Source organism: Hemicordylus capensis, chromosome 5 (genome assembly GCF_027244095.1).
Source record: "Hemicordylus capensis ecotype Gifberg chromosome 5, rHemCap1.1.pri, whole genome shotgun sequence".
NCBI lineage: Eukaryota > Metazoa > Chordata > Lepidosauria > Squamata > Cordylidae > Hemicordylus > Hemicordylus capensis.
In genome coordinates, this window is record NC_069661.1 from 201,560,554 (window position 1) to 201,584,020 (window position 23,467).

A 23,467-nucleotide genomic window follows, 5' to 3' on the forward strand; every position below is an offset into this window, starting at 1 on the left:
GAAAGAAACTTCCTGGCTTAGCTTCATTTATTCAGGCAGCCCCCACCCCACTTTCTGCTTAGTTATGGGCCACTTGTAGATTGAGCAACTAGCCTAGTTAGTAGGAGATGTTGGTCCATGAGGAAAGAGCAGGAGTTAGCCTTCACAAGGGCAGTGTATTCACCGCCTGAAGAAGGAAAGTTTCTCCCTCCCACCTGGAGCCAACTGGAAGGAGATTCCTGAAGCGATGGAAAATGAGCAGAGTGTACCATGATGAAATGTAGCTTGCTTGTGGATTTCAAAAGGATTGAGGTGATGTGTTTGCAAACATGCCTTTTCTCTCCATATTGCTCCAAAATGTATATCTGCAAAACTTCTTAAAATCAGTTTGGGAACACTGCCACACATTGGTTGAAGAAACAGTGGACCAAGAGAGAGGAAGCCCCAAGTTCTAGAAGGGCAGCAGCAGGACCCAGGGGGCCACACCTGATCCCAGTAGAATCAAGGAGTGGGGCTAGGTCTGTGTTTGCTTAAGAAGGGCCTAGTTGAGGCCCCAGGGAGAATTTCAGTTTCCCTCTAAAGCCCTTCACACATGTCCATAACAATGTGTCAGGCCATACAGAAAACCAGAGTTGCCCTCAAGAAGGAAGTGGGATATTGCTGTGATGTGTAATGAGCAGTAAAGGAGGCATTGTTGCACTCTGAACAGGGACATAGGGAACTTGGCCGTGGCCAGAGGACAAAGTCCTCCAGCAGCTCCTCCATCCCCTAGGCGTTACAATTGCATGTGTGAAGCTCACATATGCCACAAGCCATGCCCCCTGCACCTGATGTCGGACACAAGGAGGGAGGGCCAATGCCGAGGAAGGGGCCCATCAGTACCAGCAGAGCTTCCCTTCCCCAGTCAGCAGTTCGTGGAATCGCTGACTTGGAGCTCTGCTCCCTGCCTTCTTGAGAGCTCCCAGGTGCTCCCATTCAGGGATTCCATGAACTGCTGACTGGGGAAGGGAAGCTCTAATGGGCCCTGTCCTTGGCATTGGCCCCGCCCCCTTGCGTCTGATATCAGAAGCAGGGGATGGAGCCACTGTGTGGGAGAGGGTCCATTCAGACCCAATCCCATCCCTCCCCAGTCAGCATTGCATTGAAAGGCTGGCTGGGTGGGTTTTTACGATCAGCACAGCCAGTGTTTCAGTAAAAAACACTGACTGGGGACAAGAGGGGTGCACCTCACACTCCCAACCTGAGAGTGCTTTATTCGCCATCTGGGAGTGGGAGCGGGTAAGGGGGCTCCCTAGCCCAGGATATGTCTTGGTGTCCGCCCCGACCCTGGCTGGGGGATGATCACCACCCCCTCGCTCCATGATCCCTACTGTGAAGCATTATCAAGGGGTCTTTTATGCAAGTCCAGAAGCCCTACAGCATGGGCTGCCCCCCCTGTACTGATCAATACTTTACACAATGGTTAAATACAAAACTACGCTCATTGTAAGATTCCCCACGTGCATATTAGCTACGTCTCATGTTACGATCTTAACTTTACAGTAAGGATTTTGTCCCCTAAGGTTTCATATTTGTTTTCATAACAACCCTCCTTCATTTCTCTTAGAATTGTTTAGATCCTAGCAGTATCTGCTTGCCTGACAGGAAAAAAAAAATCATCTGTGTGCATGGTGGCAGGTGGATCAGCTTTAATTGCTTGTTCATAGCAAAATAGTGAAAGGAATGGGCTGTCTTTACTAGATTTTACTTCTAGCAATGTCTCCAGGGGTTAACTGAAAGCTTGCAAACTTTCTGTTTAGAAAACAAAGCAATTTCCAGCATCTATTGGTGCTGGAAGAAATACATACACCGTCTTATGACTTCTGAATCCCCCTATCCTTCTGAATGTATGTGCACACCTGCTGTTTGTTCTTTCTGTTTCCATTCTAACTCATCATATGATTATACTAGTAAGAGAACTTGCAGTTTGGAAGCATAGGAACGTCTTATCTCTCGATGAGGTCTCATTCCCCATGCTTTCCAATGGGAGAATTTTTTTCTTCAAAAAAGTAATGGATTTTTCTGGGCTCTGGGATTTTTATCTTTTTGGTAGTCTGGGCAAGATCTAGAACCTACCTGTGAAAGCAGCAAATTTCTATATTTTGTGGTTTGGTCTGGGAGTTCATGTCAGTCAGTGAGGTCCAAGCAGCTTTATATTATAGATAATAGATAAATGTTTTAATATAAAGTCCTGCAGGACTCCACAATGCAGAAGAAAATGTTTACATAAGAAGGTTCTTTCCTATTCACATCAGTGTTAAGGACCGTCCAAGTTCACAGTGAGCACTGAAGTAAATTGTGAAGAGCTTGCGCAGAGACCTCTATGTGTTATGGATTGTCCACTTCTTTTCTAGAAATCGGAAATTCTGCAAGCTGAATTCTGTGGCCCATGGGCAGATTCCAGACTAAGCCATGACTAAGCACCCCTGCAATAAATGAGGCAAGTTAGGCTCCAGACGAAGTTAGTCATTACTATCAGCTGTAAGTTCTGTATTTTAAATATTTTGGCAGCTTTTGGAAAATGTATTGTTCTCCTAGTCATAGGAAAGAGCATTGTGGTATTTTATAACACTTTCTTACTATTTAGGGGATATTAGTGGTTTGAGCTCCTTGAGTGAAAAGGGAAACATGGGATGGATGGATTGATGGATAGATAGATAGATCCAAATGTCCATGCAGCATTTTGAAAAGAATAGCAGTGTTGATGTAGTGGAACAGTGATCTTTGCTATTTTACATTGGGGCCACTTGAGCAAACAACTTTCAATATGAGAGCCATTTCCCACTGTGCTGGCCTCTGTATACTGTATTGTGCTGTGGGGGAGATGGAGCTCTAGGAGGACAGTACCGGGAAAGACTACACTTCCCAGCACTCTAAGCATGCCTTCCAAAAAGGTGCAGGGACTTGAGGGCTTAAGGAAGCCGCTGCCCCCCTGGGCAGAGTTGTATCTGGTGCTGGGCAGGGCACAGCACTACATGGTGAGAATTGTAGTCTCTGCATGGTGTCAGGGGAGTATGCAGAGTATTCTGCTTTGGCTGAAGCGTCACACAGGCCCGATAAACAATTAGTAAAGGGGGTTGCACTTGGGGTTAATGTGGGCTGCCACTGGCCGCCAGGCCTTACAGTGAAGAGCAGTGTGGTAGAGAGACCAAACTTGTTGAATAGATTTTTGGATATATTTGTTCATGCTAAACTAGCTGGACTTTAAAGGCATAGATAATTTTATCATATTTGGGCTGATTCAGATGATATTTCATCAGATGGCCCTTGCATACACAATAAGGACATGCATGCACCATTAGTATGCACAACTGATTTAGATTACACCCCACAACATGATTAGGGAAAGGTCTACCGAGAAGGGGTATGTATGTGCACCTTGTCACCTGTGCACAGCTGGTGAATGAAATATTGTCTGAACCAACTCCCTGATCTTTTCCCCCATGATAAAACCGACAATCACTTGTATTTACCACTGAACTGAACTACTTTTCATGAAGAACTATTGCCTGCTTACTGGATCTAACTATATGATCACTTTATGTAGGATAGGGAGGAGGACCTCATCACACACTTAAATGGATTTTCAGCTGCCTGAAACAGTACTTAAACCCTTTCATATGTGATAGATAAGCAGTACTGTGTGAACTGGTTCTAACGCCTGAAGCTGTCTTATGTCAAATGTTGTTCTGTCTAATCCTGTATTCTGGACTTATTCTGACTGGTAGTAGCACTCCAGCCTCCAAGGAGCTCACAGAGTTCTCTCCTAAACTTGCTGTTTAAGATTCTTCTAGTAGGAAATGCTGGGAGCTGACACTGAAAACTTATGCATGGAAAACATGAGTTGTACTGCTGATCTAAGGACTCGGTAGTATTGCTCCAAGAGTATGTGGCCAGCACTGCCATTCTGTGGGCTCCCAGAAGCCCTTCTGCTCATGTCTGGGACTACAGGCTTGTGGTTCCCACTCTTAGCATGTTCAGGAGCTTAACGGAATTGTGGATTCCCCATTTGTTGGCATATGGAGACAGGTCACTTAGGGAGATTATTGCCCCCAGATTTTACCAGCTACCAAGCAAATTGAAAGGGGATTAACCTTGCACCTTTCCCTCTGTTAGGAATGTCTAAGCAGACCGGAGTTAGATTTCGAGTTAACTCCACTTTCAAGGTCTTTCTGCCCGAAGATTGACCCTTTACTTCTCCCTCCTCTGCGGTTGCCCTAAACAAGCTAACGCTAATCACCTCAGCAGGAAAGCCAGATAAGGCACTGTGAACACAACTCCCTTTCCTATCACAAAAGAGCTAATGGGAAATAGGAACTCAAGAGGTGCTCCCATTAGAATTATTGATTGGTTTACTGGGTCCTTTCAACCTGACAAATACTGTCCTTGCATGTCTGTTCAGTCCATTTACATACAAGTTGCTCTTGACCATTTATACCATTGTGTTTTATTCAAGCACAGCAAGCCAAAAAACCCCAGATCCTTTTGAGATCCACTGGAATTTCCTTCCTCAAGAAGAAGGAGTGGTTGGTATTTTGCCTTTGGGCTATAACTGCCCCTGTTTTCTTGAATCAGTGTGCTTCATTTGGTCTCTATACCATGAAATCACCCACTGCATGGGCAATAGACTTGACATCAGCCATAACACCAGGCCATGTCTTGCTCTTTGCCCCATTCCCAGTCTCCGTCTCTAGATTGGCCTTCCTCGCTGGCCCGATCTACCCAGCTCACCTCTCTGCTACGAGGAGTTGGCTGCATGATAACAGACACCTTTTGGATTTACCCCTGCTGCTTTTGGTTCTCTGCTGCTGCCTGGTTCCATCCCTGAGGAAAGAGGTCCTTTGGTTGCACCTGAGCCACAAGGGTCTACTTGCCACTAATGGAAGAACAAGGTTGTATGATAACCACTGTGCCCCTCTGGGCTCTTCCTATCCCTGTTCTTTCTTAACTCCAAAAACCTGTTTCTCTACAGCCTCTTTTCTCTAGCCAGCCTGGAAGTCGTTTAATTCGGACACCAAGCTAAATTGCATCTTTGCAAGTATCTGTTTAATCTTTGTAACATTTTTTTTTGTAGTAATATTGCTCGAACCAACTTTTTTATTCCACTGTACCTGAAACCCTCAAATAAAACTTTACTTTATTTTGAACCTCAACCTCTCGGGTCAGTTCATTTCCCCGGGACCAGAACTTTGCACAAAAATTATTCTGACATAGAACTGCTTCACTTTAGTTTGCTAATTCACCACCCAAAGCCCGAACACATTTAGTGATGTTCTCCAATCACCCTGGAGCAGTTCCATTAACAAGTAATATATTTGTGTAAGCCATGATCTCTGTGATGTCAACCCTATTTACATTTTAATAGCCATGTTCAGCTGTTCACACAACCCAATGGAAAAGCGTACATATGGTATTGTTCTATGTGGTGCATCTTTTCTGGTATTTGGTTGGGATTTTTAAATATAGCACTTTGAAATCTCTTTTCGCTATAAAGCCAGTATGTAAACAACCTTATCTCTGTAATGTTTCAAGAGTTCTGTTTAAGAGACACAGCTTCATAATACTATAGAGAGTCAAAAAGGTTGAAACAGTTCCTATGAATGGGATAATAGATTTCTTATCAAGGTAATATTTCTCTCTCTCTCTCTTTCTCGTAAAGATCCATAAGCACCCACTGTTGATGACCCTCACTGATATCATAACGAATTAAATGTTATTTTAAAAATGGCTCTTCGTGAAGGAAATGTATACATGGCAAAGTACAGTGCTTGAGTGGTAAGTCAAACACATTAAGATGTTGAGCAGCTCTAGGCACCAAGTTTTAAAACTTTTGAATTACTATGTCCTAAGAGCTTGCTTTCTTGATAGTTGCTTCATTCTAATCTGTAGAATGTGACTGAGAAATTCTCAGTACCAAGAATTACTGGTTTTATCTCAAAATGTGTTTCACTGTACATCAAAAGGTGAGGTTGTTAATAAAAGTTAGTATCTGCTTCTTTTAATTAGTGGCCTCTGTCACTTATACAATGGTGCTAGGTTTTATTTGATAGGAGAGAATGGCCTAGAGTCTATTCAAGCAATTACTAATGAAATAGTAGCTTGATACTGAATGATTACTTTATAGGACCAGCATTCTATAGTGATTTAGCTGTAAACTGAGAAGAATCTACTTCAAACTCTTACTGCAACCACAAATTTGATGGGTGGCCCTACACAACCACTGTCTCAGCCTTGACTGTATTCTCTGCAATTTGGGAATAATGCTAGCCAACTCTCCTGGAATGTTATAAGAATGGCAACATTGATGTGCTATGAGTACTGAGTAACAGCACTGTGTACATACTCTCCAGAGTTTCAAACAAGAATCTTGCATGTGCTCTACCACTATGTTACCGCAATCCCGCAGTCCTTTCTGAGCATTTATATTTAAACTTTTTTTATTAAGGATTTACATTATTCTGTCGAATTTTCATAATAGTCTACTTATCCATGGCATCCTGCTTCTTTCCTCCGGCTATTGGAATGAGTTACAGTATTTCAGAAGTGTTGGATAAGGGAAATATGAATGACCAAGACTGAATGAACAAGGATTAAATTCCAGTTAGTTGTTATACTTTTTGGGTTATTCTAGATTATGATCCATCTGGAGAAGGCAATTCAGTAGTTAGTGTGTTACCCTGGGATTTTGTGTGCACTTTAAAGTGAGACACACATTAACTTTGTCAGAGAGGGGGAACCACTTACCAGCCTGAAGTGTGCCAGATAAAAGCAGGGAAGTTTATCCCTTTAAGACACCAATGCCTCTTCAGACGTTTTAGTATAACCATGTAAACCATCCAAAGCAGGTCTGGAAGTGTCCCCCCCCCTTCCCCCACCCACAGCATATAACTTACTCCCGCTCTCATGCTCCTCACAGTTATAGCATTTACATCTTCAGGCAAGCATTGTAATTGTGAGCAGCATCAGAGGGGAAGTGAGTGATATGTGGGGAAGCAGAATTTTCGGACTTGCTTTGGATAATGTACATAAGTACACCACCCTTTCAAAATAACATCTGAGGTGGGCTTATGTTTCTGTGTCAGTTACTGCTGGAGGCTAAACTACTATGAAAATTACTTTGTCATGTTCCTCTGCTATTTATAAGACACTAACCAAACCCCAGACATGAATACTTTTAAGGTTGTGTGAAGACAAGTTTACATAAGTAGGGAATAACAGTACATCAATTTAAACCATTTTTATTGACTGGGTTGTGTAAAGCTTGTGCCAAAATGTGCCCCAACCTGTTTGAGAAGAACTTGTTGCTTGTCTCTTGAGTAATAGGTAATTTGGTTTAATGTTAATCTTGACATCAGGTGCCAGTTTTCATAAAATCAGACCTTAAAATATTTGAACCTCTTTTGTATTACAGTTTATGAAAGCTCTTGAGAAGATGGCTTACATTAGCCCAAAGGAAATTGCACTAATAGTTGGAGTGGTGGCAGCTTGCTACTGGAACAGTCTGTTCTGTGGCTTTGTTTTTGATGATGTGTCAGCCATATTGGACAATAAAGATTTGCATCCTTCTACTCCTTTAAAAAATCTCTTTTTGAATGACTTCTGGGGAACTCCAATGTCTGAGGTAACTCAACTCACTTGTAGAAACAAGTTTTTAAAAAGCTGCTAAGTCGATACATTGTCTTAGCATCCAAATATAAAACTTCTATGGTAGCAGGCACTGAGGTTTATATAAAATACATGTATCTTTTCTATCATTTTAATGATGCTCATGGTGTCCATCCAGTAACTTAAACATCCAGATTCTAAAGAGTACAGGAAAATATAGTGTAACTAGTATTTTTAAGCCCGTTAAAATAACGGGCGCTAGTTGGGTTACGTTTTTCCCCTCTGTGCGACCGGCCTGGACCCGCTGCCGCTAGAAAGTGCAACAGCAGCAGCAGAGCCCTGCCTGAGGGAGGCAGCGGCGGCTGCCACAAAGAAGCCCCTTGAGGGCTGCCCCCGGAGGAGGAGGAGCGGCGGGGCAGGCGCGCGCAGGGCCACTTCCCCGGGGATGGCCAGGCGCCCAGAGCAGCAGCAGCAACCACGGCTTGCCCTGCTGAGCTGCTGCCTGCGCCTCCCTCCCCGGGCTGGACGTGAGGAGGAGCTGTTGCCAGGGGCGGGCGGGCAGAACTCTTCTCCGCGAGCCGCCGGTCCCCGCTTCTGCTTGCCGGCACTCGGCAGGCTGCCAGCGGCTCTTCCCGCTTTGGTTTCGGGTAGGGGGGTCCTTTTCCCCCCGCCCGGCTTCGGCGGCGCTGCCAGGCCGCGGCTCCGCCGTCGCCTCGGCCGGCTTCCTCCGCCACCGCCTCCCCCCGCCCGGCTTCGCGGCGGCTGCTTCTCCTCGGCGGCCGCTTCTCCTCCCGCCCATCATGGCCGCCTGGTGCCTGCAGCCGTATCTCCCTCGGACGTTCTGGGCATGCGCTCCACGCATGCCCAGAACAGCAGAGGGAGACACGGGCGCAGAGACACGGGCGCACACCCTGGCATCTTATTATAGAGGATTCTAGTTGGAGTGTGAGTTGTTCAGAGGCATAAGCTCTAGTGGTTCTTCGTATGTCTCATGTCTGATCTGTAGCATAATGAAATGGAGTGAATGATTAGTTGGAACACCTGGAGCCTGTGTGGGACTGTAGTGCCTGCTGCTTTCCCTCGGCTTGTTCAGAAACTTCTTCAGATTTGAAGAATGTTTTCTTCAGAAGTGTCTACTCTGTCTCTGGCAAGAGACCTTGACTCTCAAAATGCCTTTTCAGGGGATTCAGGCAGGAAGAGGGAAATTGATGGAATGTTGCTAATTTTGCCCATCCCTTTTCCTGCCTGAATCCCTGTAAAAAGGGGTTGGAGTCAAGGCCTCTTGGAAGCAGTGTCTGATACAGCATGGACAGCTTCAGGAGGAGCAGAGGGAAATCGCCAGAAACAAGGCAGATGCTTTAGAAGTATCTGTTTTCTCCAACAAGAGGTTAATCTGTTTGTACCTTTACTGTCTTCAAGGCTCTGTTTATAATTTTCAAATTTTTAATAAACAATGTTCATGGCTTTTTAGAATCTACACTTTTTTGTTTTTTAGGAAAGGAGTCACAAGTCTTATCGGCCACTTACTGTCTTTACCTTCCGTTTGAATTACCTGTTCAGCGAATTAAATGCAGTTTCATACCACTTCCTCAATGTTATCTTTCATGCAATTGTTTGTATAGTCTTCCTCAAGGTCTGTAAGCTTTTCTTGGACAGCAGGAGCAGTTTGGTTGCATCCTTACTGTTTGCAGTACATCCAATACATACTGAAGCGGTAGGTAAACCTGAAAAGGCTACATTGAATTCCTGCTAAGGAAAATAGCATAAAGTCCCTAGACATGTGGTAAAATAAAAGGGTTTGAATAAGTTGAGAGTTAGAAATGGGGTAAAATCTAGCTATGCTTTCCTCTTAATTTATTTTGAAAAGACTGCACATCTTGAGGTAAAAGATGATGCACTCTAGATCTCTGTTGTTTAAATCCATCCTTTACCTGAAAACACAGTAATGTTGTAGCCTGCATGAAACTTGTTTACAGTTCAAATTGAACTCCTACTAGGCAGACTGCTGTGTCTAAGAATGAAAAATGGCAATTGGAAATTAGTCTTGAAACAAAGGATTATTCATGCTCCCCCATTTCCTTCACATGCCCTCTGCTGCATTTTTACCCACTTATGACTAAAGTTTGACAAACTGCTCCCCCCATCAGATTTAGGCAGAATTCTTTTTCACACAACCGACATATCTGTCATAAAAATCAAATCCACCATCTCTAAGAGCTGATTATACACAAAAAACATCTTGGCGTGTAGCTGGAGCTTCTCTTATTTAGTACATAGTACATTATATTTTATTTAGTAAAATAAATACCACCTCATACAAAAAATCCCTGGGCGGTTCACAATATAAATATATATTGTGAATATATTGTATGCTTTGATGCCGTGGACACACGTTAATGCACTGCCTCAGGTTGCAGATGAATTGCATCGGCTGGGCCACCACCTACCGCCTGCCTCACTAGCTGCAACTCACCAACAGTAATAGTGCCATTCCTGCCACTGCAACTTTTTCCTTCCATTCACCCCTTACCTTTTCATAAGTGGAAAGAGTGGAACAAGTTGAAAGGGAAGGGAGTGCTGGCTGCCACTGCCAGGTAAATGGCTTCCGTGCATGGTGTTCTCTGTCCACCATCAGGATAGCAGTGAAGTTGGCAGAGTGCAAATGAATTACAATGAACATAGCAGCATTTTCTTGGTAGAGAATCTCTGCAGTAGCTTCCATAGCTTAACAAGACAGTCTCCTTTAAAAGTCAAATGACAGGTTGCCTCATTGACTGTGGCAACTGCAGTGGTGAGTGGACCCAGCCCAAGTAACCCCGATACCTGAGGCAGTGTGGTGAGCTGCCTGCCATGGGAGTAGGCGTGGGGTGGTGGTTCACCACACTGCCTCAAGGATTGTATGTATAGGGGCTGTGTGAAGTTCCTGCTTGTGTGGACAGTATGCTTCACAGAGATTACTATATCTGTGGGAATTCCTTTTAGACATTCAGTGGGCATGTGGAAGGGAAGGGGCAGAATCCTCTGCTCTCCCCCTGCATCTAGTCACTGCAGACACAATCTGAAGTACTGGAAATAGCTTTTGTTTGGTCAGGTAAACCAGCACGGAGGTTTAACAGTGAATTTAAATGGCAAGAGCAAAGTGTGGTTGATAGTAATAGACATGGCGGTGGGTGATAAGGTTTAGCTGAGTCTCATTCCAGTCATTTGACACTACTTGCATGCTTACTTACTGGTTCAGTTAACTATCCATGTTGCCCTATGTGGCTCAAAATATGTATGCCTCTTTTGAAGCATGCATTTGTCTTCCTTGGGAGTTACAGTTCTAGTATGCACAATAAATGTACCTACTCAGAGTGTAATGAAAACTTACCCTAAATGTTAAATGTAAACTTACCTTAAAAGTGTCAGAGTGGCCCTCAATGATCTGGGAGAAGGTTCTTAGGTTTGTTGGAAGGCAAACAGCCATTATTATACTTGACCCATCGGATTGTCTATAAAAACTGCAATAATACTAATTAGAATATGAGTGCTTCCATATAATAGCCACATGAGGGCACTCTGATTCTTTAGTCAACTCATTTTATCTAAGCAGGGAAAGCTCAGTCCTTTTCTTTTGAGCTTGCTTTTTATTTGCATTGATACCGGCACACCTAAGGCATACCTTTTATCCCATGTTCTTTGTTACTTGCACAACTGATATATATCTGTCCTTAAAATCCAAATTTGTTCACAATTTAATGCACTCTTTTTTTCTTTTATTTAGGTAACTGGTGTAGTGGGCAGAGCAGAGCTTCTCTCCTCTATCTTTTTCCTAGCTGCTTTTTTGTCATATACCAAATCTAAAGGGCCAGAAAACACTATAGGTAAAACCTACCATCAGTCAGATACCTGTTTTCTCTGAGTTTATTTGAGATTTCAACAGCCTGTAAGGGAAAGTAGCCTACAAAAGCCAGGTGTTGCACCATAGTATACATTTGTTTCTTGAAAGTATAGAGCATTAATAGTCTATTAATTAATAGAGCATTAATAGTTAATCCTGCAACACTTCAGTGAACTACAAGTACATCAAACCCATGTTTACAGGAAATGAATGAAGAAAAGGTAATTCTTAAATCAATGTCTCAGGAGTCCATGTTCCTGACAGTTAATGACTAATTAAAATCATTCCTTTTATATCCCGTAAGCCTGGGTATGATAGTCTTGTATTCAATAGAAGGTTAAGTATTGTATCATTAGCTTGGCTCTGCGTCTCCTAGAAGAAAATGCACATTTTGGAGCAGTGGCAACTATTCTTGTGAATAATACACTTTCACACACATGTAGTCTATATAGGATTATTTAAGGAATTTAATTAGAGGCTGCTTTCAGAAGTCTGCTTCTTGATTTAGATTAGCCTCCCCTCTCTGCCACCACTTTGTGGGAAACCAGCTTATAACCAAATGGGAGTATTTATGTATTATTGACAGAGTTAAAAATTAATGTGTACTCCTAAGCTATTCTTAGGAGTAGGAAGGTCAAACTTCACACCCAATGATCATCTGATAGCACTGAAAAATTCATAGTGTGGTGGTATTTAAAAGGCGCTCTCTAAGGAAGAGAGATAAAGCTACCAAGGTGCTTTGATCATTTGTGTTCTTCCTATTGAACAATCAGCTTTGGGCTTTTAAAAAAATGTAGCTTTATAAGCTGGCTGCATCTAAAACCTTCGTAAGCAGATAGCACATAATAGGACTACATCTTGCACTGAAAAGTCCGTATCACTATTTGCCAAGGTTATGTTGTGCATATTTGGGACTAGCAGTGTGATTAGTCGAGCTGGCAAGATCCACTATGTCCAATCTCCAAAAAATTAGGGAAATTGGCTGCAACTCCCAGTTCATAATGCATTTCTAGTCTGACCGTTAGCACTTAGCAATTATAAATTTGCTGTTCCCAGTTTTACAGATGCTAACTTGCAAGCTAATGCTCTTGTCTGTGTCTTACTTTGCAGTTTGGACTCCGATTGCATTGACTGTGTTTCTGGTCGCTGTTGCTACATTATGCAAGGAGCAAGGAATAACTGTGGTGGGGATATGTTGTGTCTATGAAGTATTTATAGCTCAAGGGGTAAGGAACATGTATAATCCATTTCTACATCAGTGATTATGCCATAGTTTGTGTGGCGATGTCCATGTTATCAGTTTGAATGCGTTGTCTTGGGCAATTTCTTCATGAGAAGCTATGTTCATATTACCATTTTTATTCTTATTTTTTGCTAATGTTCCCAGATTAATGACTTACAAACCCAGGCAAAAAAAGGTGTTCACAGACGTGGAGGGCCTAAAGATAATCTAGCCCACCTCTGTGCCCAAATAATAGGCCTGTGCAGCATAAAAAAAAGTCAGACCCGATCCCACAGAGAGATTGTTTGGAGAGTCAATCAAAATTGCTGTGTCAAGTTGTGTCAGATCAGGAATCTGACATTTCTGTTAGACTGTTAAATGGCTGAGAGGCACTGAGCTGGCTGTTTGAGATTAATTTTTTATTTATTTTATTTGTTTGTTTATTACATTTTTACACCGCCCCAAACTGTCATCTGTGCGGTTAACAATAGTATAAAACAAGTTAAAATATATACAAAAACTTAACAATTTAACAATTTAAAATCAACCACGAATTAAAACCTTAAAATTTTAAAGAACAGAAAAAGCTTGGGCAAAGAGGTGGGTTTTCAAATGCTCTCTAAAAATTGTTAGAGATGGGGAGGATTGTATCTCAGTAGGGAGCATATTCCACAGTCTCGGGGCAGCAACCGAGAAAGCCCGTCCCTGTGTGGCCACCAGCCGAGCTGGCGGCAACTGGAGACAGACCTCTCTGGACGACCTCAATGGGTGGTGGGGATCATAATGAAGAAGACATTCTCTTAGTTACCCAGGGCCTAAGGCATTTAGGGCTTTATAAGTTATGACAAGCACTTTGTATTTTGCCCGGAAACCTATTAGCAGCCAGTGTAACTCTATCGACAAAGGAGTGATGTGGTCTCTCCGAGATGACCCAGAGACCAACCTGGCCACCGCGTTCTGTACCAACTGAAGCTTCCAGACTACGTACAAAGGCAGCTCCACATAGAGCGCATTGCAGAAGTCAAGTCTGGAGGTTACCAACATATGTACCACTGTTTTGAGGTCGTTCATCTCAAGAAACAGACGCAGCTGGCGTATCGGCCAGGTTTTTAGCTTTTTATCAGCTTTGGCTATCGCCTCAACCTGAGAAACCAGAGAGAGGTGTGCCAACAAAGAAGTGGGTTTGCAGTAAAAGAAGGGCTGTAAGAAAATGTGGTTCTCCACAAAGAACAAGCAAAGCATAACAGTACCGTGAAGTGGAACTCAAATTTAAGAATCACCGACACAGAACGTTTGTGGTACTGTACAACCCATATAGCTCCAGAAACAATTCTAAAGTACTTGTTTTGTGGTAACCACCTAGAACTTAAGTTTAAACATTATCTGTTCTAACCACTTCAGCAGAATATATTGCATCCCCACTAACTGCTCAGCAGTGCACTGGAAGAAGCATTCCCAGAGCAGACTGCTGCTTTAACGCTGCAAAGCGGATGGGAGAGAGAGAGGCAGGATTTTTGCCAGTCTCTCTCCCCCCTGGAAATGTCCTGCGCCATCTGAAAATATATCCCTGAGGCCATGCTTCTCCTGCCTGCACAGTTAGTGGGGACATTGGCCATTTTTAACTCTCACTTGTGACACCTCTAAAAATGTTGTAGTGTGCCTGTTGAGTTGTACTAGACTCGTTATTGAGACACTAAAGCAAAGGCATCAAACAGGCTCCTTCGTGAGTCTGATGTAGCACACAGTATAAAAACTGACAAGAAAACCACATGCATTGCATTCAAGCAAGCTACCAACAAAAGTGTTTTTAATTAAAGCTTGGCAGCTTTATAGCCTGTGTACATTAAGACTTGTTTCTTAATCAAGGCTTAGAAACTATAATAGTGGTGGCTTGTATGAGACATTTAAAAATAGTTTCCAATTAAACCATTAAAATTAAACTGGAAAAACATGCTATCTCTGGAATGTATTTTTAAAACCTTTGCATATTGATGAATTGGACAGTTTTCTATGGTTAAAAAAATAATGCAATAGTGGGTGTTGCACATTGGTATTGGATTATGGATTGTATGCTACCATTCTTACTTACAGCCCTGTCTAATCCAATGCATATTCACTTGGAAATTCCTCTCTGTTGTAAGTGTTCAAAAGATTGCAGCCACAATTCTGTTACTGGAATATATAGAAGCTGTTAAAGGAATATATAGAAGCTGTTTTGTTTTTTGTGCTATTTTTGTGAACTGCCTAGAGCCTTTGGAGTCAGGCAGTATCAAGATGAATTACTTTTTGTCTCACTTCTTCCAACAGAAGAGTTAAGCATCTTTAAATACTGCCCGTTAAAAACAATGTGACTCTCGCCTTGAGTTATTTAAGGGGTACATTATAGGAAATAATTTATATATAGTGTAAAATAGGAGGGCTCATGCACCATTTTCCACAGTTTGGTCAGAATTTGGATCGACCCACCAGTTCATTTGAACAGGTCAGCTGGTTGGTTCGATTGAACCAGTTTGCCAGTTCGAGCGACTATGTGTATATAAAAAGTTGCTTGTAATAAAGGGGATAAAGCTTAGGGCAGCCAGTGAGTGCAGGAGGAACTGAGGGGTGGGGGTGGGGGCTGCAGCGAGAGCGAGGCACATTTCAGAGCAAATGAGAAGGTAGTGGCTGCTTACCTGTCTGGTACTGCTCCTGAAAGCTGCAGCCGTAGTGGCGTTCCCCTCGGCGGCATGGCTGCCAGGCTAAGTAACTGCAGCTTCCAGGAGAGGTACTGGACTGGTAAGCTGCCAGCACCTTCCCATTTACTCTGAAAAGTGCCTCGCTTTCACCACCCCAGCACCACCTGCACTCATCGCCCACCATAAGCTTGATCCCCTTTAATACAAGCAACTTTTTACATACACATAGCTGTTCGAACCGGTCCACTGCGACCTGGGCTGGATTCGGTTCGATCTCAGACCAGTCTGCCTTTCCTGAAGGCCAGTCCGGTTTGCAGCCAAACCAGCCCCATTCACAGTGGCCCAGTTCACTATAGAACCATTCATGCACACTCATTCAGAAGTGGAAGGGGAAATACTTCAGTATTTAATGTTAAACTTAACTTCTTAGTGTATGTATCTTCATGTAACTTTGCCCCCAAAGTTGCATGTTACTCTAAGGGGAAAGTAACTAAAACTCATTGGGTGCCTTTCTCTAGGAGATCACATCTCAACTTTCAACAGTTTATTCTAATATTTTGTCTTCAGATTTGTTCAGAATGTTAATTTCACACACGTTTGTGTGTGTGTACAGACACATGATCCTTTTATTTTTAAAACATATCTTTTTAAAATTTTAACCCAATTAAAAATACTCTTAATGAATCAATGACAACCACAGCTATACTCCACTGCCCTGACAAGAGCCTTCTCCGTGCAGGCAACCAAACCCTGGGAATACATGATTTCTGAAATACCACATGGCCAAGCAACTATGCAGTTCCATCAAGGCTGCCATGACTGGTTAGAGAACCCAACAGTGTCTAAGCATCTGGGATGCCTTTTTTTTTTTTAAAGGCATCCATTGAGACTCCTGTAATTAACAAGACTCATTGACTGTACTTAAGACAGCATGCACTCTGTGCTATCCCTTGTTGGTTTTTATCTTTATTGTGGATATTCTTATAGATACTATTGTTTTAATTTTACTGTATGTTGCTTTGGAAAGCAGGCTTTGCTGTGAAACTTTATTTTGATTATTTCTACCCTGCCATTTGATCTCAAAGATCTGAAGGCAACTTTACAGTAAAAGATACCTTGCTGAGGCAGCTAATAGAAATGCTGCGGATGCATAGTGTTAAAGCCGCTGCCCTCTTCCCTGGTGTTACTTCTACCACTGGGTGCTGTCAGCATGGGGCCTGTGGTGAGCCCCCTTCCTAAAGTGTGTTGTCATGCTGCACCAGATACAACTGTCAGTCTGTGCTGGGGCCTCTTCTCACATGGGCCAAGGTAGACTGTGGCTCGTCTTTCATGCTGTGCAGCTAAGAGATTCTGCGGGAAGCTGGTGTTTAAACACCTTTCCTCAACACTTTGTTCCTGCCACCACTGCTGCTGTTTTCAAGGACCTGTGGTGAACCCAAGGGAAGTAACCCTTTTCTAGGAATGGCACTGTCAATGCTGTTGGTCTGTGATGGGCCCTTTCCTCACACAGGCCAAAATGGAATGAGATTTATCTGATTTATCTTTGGCACTTGGGTAGTTAAAAAAAAAAAGATGCTGAGGGACTTGGTGTTAAACCCGCTTCGTATACTTTGTTGTTTCTGTTGCCTCTGGCTTAGGGATGTGCACAAACAGGTTTGGTGCTCCCTTTCTGGAGTGCCAAACCTGTTTGAATGCCAGTGTTGGAGCCGGCTTAACTAACGGTGTGGGCGGGGGGGGGGAGTGCCTTTAAAATAAAATAAAAACAGGTAAGGAGCTCCTTACCTGCTCGCCCCCTCCCCACTGGTTCTCATTTTAGAAACAGCCACGCAGAGCTGCAGCATTCCTTCCTGCAGCCCCAAACAGCATCGCCATGCACATGACCGGGGTAACACGCACACTGGCCATCTGTGTGGTCAGCAACACAATTCGGATCACAAAAATGGCCAGCGCGCGTGCCGACACCGATTGGAGCTGCAGGAAGGAACGCTGCAGCCCCGCACGGCTCTTTCTAAAATGAGCACCTGATGTGGGGGAAGTGGCGGGGAGAAGACGAGCAGGTAAGGAGTCCCTTCACTGTTTTTTTAAAGGCACCCCTCCCCGCCCTGCAAGGGAGTGGACCAACAGCTCATTCCTACCCTGGCTGCTGCCCCTTGGGGGCTTGTGGCAAACCCAGGAGAAAGAGCCCCCTCCTGTGCACCACAAACTGTAACCATCACTCCGGGCTGGGACTTCTCCTCAAGCAGGCAAAATGGAATGCAGCTCCATTAAAATAGTATACATATCAGTAGGGTTATTATTAGCAGCAGTAGAAGCAATGAAGTGATTTCAGTAATGTGTAGGTTGTCGCTATTGCAGCACAGGTAATTGTGATTACAAGGTTTCGAAACTGTAAGTCTTCTTTCCTTTTTCAGTACACCTTGCCTGTTCTTTGGGATTCAGTGTTTCAGATTCTCCGAGGCAAAGGCAGCATTCCTTATTGTATGCTCCAAATGCTGTTGAAGCTAATAGTTCTGATGTTCAGTACTTTACTACTGGTTGTAATCAGAGTCCAAGTGATTCAGTCTCAACTTCCAGTGTTTACAAGGTAAAATCCAGTATTGGACCTTTATTGTATTATTCTTTTACACTGAGCTTGGTGGTGAGTAGAATTGCTTGCAAAACCTCTACTGTTTGCATTTATTGCAGCACTAATATCCTGCTATGCTGTTGGGTTTCCCCGGAAAACAAATCTCTCTCTCTAATTTGTATATATTGTGACATAGAAGCTCTAATAGTAGCAGTGTGGTCAGTACAGTACTGCAGTGACAGAAAACTCTTGCATATCTGGCTTTAAAAAAACCAAACAGTTAACCTGTTCTAACATTGTAGTTAGAACATAATCAAAAGCTCTTGTTAGAGGAACATTTTCAGTACGTTAGCACATTTTGGAAGTTACACTGTATTGCATAGCTTGATAAATGTGACCTTGCTGTTGATGGCAGACGTACGTCCAGTCAGCATTGGTGTGCTTCTAACTTCATTTATATTAAGCTCTCTGCTAGTAGTTGAAACAATTGAAACAGTTTGCATAAAGCTGATATATTTTATTACTCTTCATGGAGATAATAATGCAGTTGGACATTTATCAGTTCTCTCTCTTACTCCATGGTTTTCATTCTAAAGTGGGCCTAAGGAGTTCCCTGCGGATAATGCTCCTGACCCACCAAACTAGTCAAATTTTGTTGGACCCTTGATTATGTATTTATGTATGGTACCATGTATGGTACACCAAATTTCCATCTCTGGGCAGTTTACAGCAACATAAGCAAATTTAAACAGAAATTAAAACCTTAAAACAATTTTAAAACCAAAAGTCTAGTTGAAAGCATGGGTGAATAAATGTGTCTTTAGAGACTTTTAAAAAGTTGTGAGAGATGGGGGAGCTCTTACTTCAGCAGGGAGTGCATTCCAGAGTCTTGGGGCAGCAACAGAGAAGGCCCATCCCTGTGTAGCCAGCAGACAAGCTGGTGGCAAATGCGGACAAAGCTCTCTGGATTATCTCAATGGGTGATGAGGCTCACAGTGAAAAAAGACATTATCTTAAATACCCTGGGACTAAACTGTATAGGCCTTTATAGGTTATAACCAGCACCTTGTATTTTGCCCAGGAACTTATTGGCAGCCAATGTAGTTCTTTTCGTATAGGAGTAATAAGGTCTCTTTGAGATGACCCAGAGACCAACCTGGCTGCTGCATTCTGGACCAACTGCAGTTTCCGGGCTACATACAAAGGCAGCCCTACATAGAGCGTATTGCAGTAGTCAAGCCTGGAGGTTACCAGCATATGTTCCACTGTTCTGAGGTCATTTATCTCAAGAACTGGATGCAGCTTGCATATCAGCTGATAGAAAGCACCACTAGCCACTGCCTCAACCTGAGACACCAGGGAGATTAGTCTGGATGTAGAGCAGGCCTGCTTAACATAAGGCCTGGGACCTTTTTGCTGGCACCAGGTGAGAGTATCCTGTAACTATGAAGAGCTCTTGGTCTGTTCTGCTGATGAACAGTAGAGGCTCAGTGCTGTTGGCCACTTGAGACCTGATGTCCTCCAGCCCTGGGCTGGAGCTTACTACTAACACCTTCCCTCTCTCCCCCTGATTCCAACCCTCTGCCTTTCATTTATATATTTAATAATTAAGTTAAATGTCATAAAGTTGGCACTGAAGTTAACCTTGGCCCCCTCACAGCAAGTCATGGTTGATTCTGGCCCACCAAGGCATTTGAGCTGTCGAGCTATTTGTTTATTTTGACAGTAGTTGGGAGTGATGAGCTTCACACACAGGGTGGTATGAAGAAAGGAGAAGATACCTGTCGTTCCCCATCCCTCCCCGGGACACTGTCTTTCCATAGACAAAATATGTTCTTTTATTATGTATGAACTTCAAAGCACCCTGTGGTCCTGCTCACTACTTTTGGTCTGGCCGCAGACCTCGGCTGAGAGTCCAACTTGGCTTGCCTACTCCAGGAACATAGGAAGCTGCCTTAGTCCATGTAGGTCAGAGCTGCACAACTTAATCCTGGTTGTTGGACTACAACTTGCATCATCCCGGACTATAGCCACTGTGGCTTAGGATGATGGGAGTTGCAGTCAAACAGCTGGATGGATGAAGTTATGCAGCCCTGGTGTAGAACAGTATTATTTGCACTGACTGATGGTAGCACCTCAGGTTTTCAGTTGAGGTCTTTCCCAGTCCAACCTAAAAAAGCCAGAGACTGGGGACCATCTGCATGCAAAACATGTACTCTTCCCAGTCAGTTATGGGTGCCATGAACCATATCTTATGTTGGTTAACCTTGGCAAAATTGGTTTTTCCTTGGCTTTAGGTGGCTCATTAGGACAGAGTTTGAGAAACGCTGCTCAAGATCATCCAGTGAATCCAGCTAGCTTAGCCAGCATCTTGCTGAGCAGCAGAGTGCACTCAGGGCAAGGGCGGTGGGATTGTTGCTGATTCCTCCTGCCTCTGCTAGTGCTTTTTACTGTCCAGAAATATGACCCTGAGGGTTCTGCAGTCTTCAGGGGCATATTTCTGGAGAGCAAAGAGTAATAATTAGAGGTGGTGGAATTGGCAAATTCACTCCATCTTTGCCCCACATACACTCAGCTGCTCAGCTAGACATCATAACATAAGAACAGCCCTGCTGGATCAGGCCCAAGCATTCTGATTCTACTCCAGCATCCTAATTCACACAGTGGCCCACCAGATGCCACTGGAAGCCTACAGGCAGGAGTTGAGGGCATGCCCTCTCTCCTGCTGTTACTCACCTGCAACTGGTACTCAGAGGCATCCTGCATTTGAGGCTGGAAATGGCCTATAGCCCTCCAACTAGTAGCCGTTGATAGACCTCTCCTCCATGAAGTTATCCAACCCCCTCTTAAAGCCATCCAGGTGGTTGGCTGTCACCACATCTTGTGGCAGGGTGGATTTGATTTAAATCACACTGATTTAAATCACTAGCAGGGTGGATAAAAATCAAAAAAATCTGATTTAAATCAAAAAAATCGGATTTTTTTTTATTTAAATCGGATTTTTTTTATTTTTATCCACCCTGCTAGTGATTTAAATTGTGATTTAAATCATGATTGAAATCAGTTTGATTTAAATCAAATCCACCCTGTCTTGTGGCAAAGAATTCCACAAGTCGATTATGCGTTGTGTGAAAAAGTACTTCTGTTTGTTGGTCCTAAATTTCGTAGCAATCAATTTCATGGGATGACCCCTGGTTCTAGTGTTATGCTAGAGGGAGAAGAATTTCTCTCTATCCACTTTCTCCACACCATGCATGATTTTATAGACCTCTATCATGTCTCCCCGCAGTTGTCTTTTTTTCTAAATTAAATAGCCGCAGGTGTTGTAGCCTTGCCTCATAAGAAAGTGCTCTAGGCCCCTGATCATCTTGGCTGCCCTCTTCTGCACCTTTTCCAGTTCTACAGTGTCCTTTTTTAGATGTGGTGACCAGAATTGTATGCAGTACTCCAAGTGTGGTCACACTTTATATAAGGGCATTATAATATTAGCAGTTTTATTTTCAATCCCCCTCCTAATGATCTCTAGCATGGAATTGGCCATTTTCACAACTGCCGCACATTGAGTCAACACTTTCAACGAGCTGTCCACCATGACCCCAAGATTCCTCTCTTGATCAGTTGCCGACAACTTGGGATCCCATTAACGTATACTTGAAGTTGGGGTTTTTCATCCCAATGTGCATCACTTTACAGCTGAAGTTGGAGCAGCCTTGCTGTACACAGCTCCCTTACAGCAGTGGGTGGCCGTGCAATACATGAGCCACTAATTTTAGATCAGGGATTATGCAATGTCATGAAATTGCCTACTAATCAAATGATTTTAAAGGTACAAACTTATTGGCTATCTCTTTCACTAGGTTTGATAACCCGGCTGCTGTGAGCCCATCTCCTGCAAGGCAGCTGACTTTCAACTACCTCCTTCCTGTAAATGCTTGGTTGCTTTTAAATCCCTCAGAACTGTGTTGTGATTGGACAATGGGAACTATACCATTGGTGGAGTCACTTCTAGATGTAAGAAATGTTGCCACCATCACCTTCTTCTGCTTTTTGGGATTTTTGCTTGTCTTCAGTCTCCGATACCCTGGAGATTCCTCCAAGACCGTACTGATGGTAAGAGTGATGTTTCCTAACATTAAATCTGCAGTACAGTATTCAGCTTTCGTAGTGTCTCATTGTGAGCTGAAATGCAGGGACAGAAACCACAACCAAAATCAGCATGAGAGAATCAGCATCTGATTAGCCTTCCTAATATATTTTGGGTATATCCACTCTCCCCACACCCCACCTTTGGCTGCTCTGGTCTCCTGTCTCAGAGTGAAAAGAGTGCAATCAGAGTGACTGAAGATGAAATAAGCAAAATTACCAGCCAGAGTGCTGGCCAGCCAGACAATTACAGTGGTATTACTATTTATCTTCTAGCTTTATAGCAGGGCTGCACAACTTTGTTTTAAATGTTGTTTTAGAATATTGTTTTGAAACTTTTAAATTGTTTTTTAAATTTCTTGTTGGTTTTTAACGAATGTTTTTATCTTGTTGCAAACTGCCCAGAGATGTAGGTTTTGGGCAGTATAAAAATATGTACAACTACTACTACTGCTTTGGCCTTCCAGCTGTTTTGGGGCTACATTTGCCATCATTCCTGGCCACAGGAATGGGCCAGGGATTATGGGAGTTGTAGGCCAACATCTGCAAGAGAACCGAAGTTGTACAGCCCTACAACTAGAAAGGAAACTGTCCCACACGCATCAGCAGAGCTAACCAGGTAAATGGATGATTGATAGACTGGCAGCAAAGAGAAACTGCAGTGCCAAAGAAACCCAAGAAGCTTCTGCCTCAGTTTAAGAATCTCTCACACTGAGGTCATTTTGCTAGACATCTGCCTGTGGGTGGCAAGCCTCTCTCTGAGCACAGGAGGACTTCTACTCCTAGCGCAGCCTACCAATTCCTCCCTCTTTCTCCTCCTTTTCAGATGACTCACTTGGAAATATAGTTTCTCCAGATATAGCTGGAGTGAAGTTCAGTCTCTAGAATGCCTGATTCTTGAACCAGTTACCACGTCTTGTGTTTAGCATTTGTTGCTGGTTCAGGGTAACTAAGATTTTTGGTCCAGTTCATTTCTGAACTTTGGTGGGGACATTCAACTTGGGCTTAGCTCCCAGGCTAAAAGTGGTGGTTGAAGTGGTGGTTCAGTCATCTCTTTTATAGCCTTTGTGAATGGGCTGATTACATACAATAGAGGGCCACACACCAGGTTGCTTTTAACCCCCTGGTTGCTCTGCTTTGGTCTCCCGTGTATATATCCACTTCTGCTTTCCAGCTCAATACTATTGCTTTAGTGAATGTTCCACCAGCTAAGTTAACGTGAGGGAAGGATTACTGTGAACAGGCACTGGTGTGTGTGTGTGTGAGAGAGAGAGAGACAGACAGACAGAGTCACATTTATTACCAGCTTTGATTGAATCAGACAAATTCTGATACGCAGACTACCATGTAGCTCACAT

At 43.3% G+C, this 23,467-nt stretch overlaps 1 protein-coding gene across 9 annotated transcripts in view; it reads left to right on the forward strand.

Annotated features, from left to right (window-relative positions):
- TMTC3 (transmembrane O-mannosyltransferase targeting cadherins 3) overlaps positions 1–23,467 on the forward strand; it is a 67,708-nt gene that overhangs the window by 7,124 nt on the left and 37,117 nt on the right. The window contains exons 2-11 of one of the 9 annotated variants that reach the window (XM_053256361.1): positions 2,373–2,499; positions 4,480–4,544; positions 4,700–4,910; positions 5,678–5,793; positions 7,430–7,639; positions 9,119–9,337; positions 11,387–11,486; positions 12,614–12,729; positions 17,812–17,984; positions 21,824–22,076. In XM_053256361.1, coding sequence (XP_053112336.1) covers positions 7,433–7,639; positions 9,119–9,337; positions 11,387–11,486; positions 12,614–12,729; positions 17,812–17,984; positions 21,824–22,076 — 1,068 coding nt within the window. In that variant the 5' untranslated portion in view covers positions 2,373–2,499; positions 4,480–4,544; positions 4,700–4,910; positions 5,678–5,793; positions 7,430–7,432. Of the gene's footprint in view, positions 1–98; positions 292–2,372; positions 2,500–2,526; positions 4,545–4,699; positions 4,911–5,677; positions 5,794–7,429; positions 7,640–9,118; positions 9,338–11,386; positions 11,487–12,613; positions 12,730–17,811; positions 17,985–21,823; positions 22,077–23,467 lie in introns of those variants that run through there. The other 8 variants (XM_053256360.1, XM_053256365.1, XM_053256366.1 and 5 more) reach the window with 8 other exon arrangements.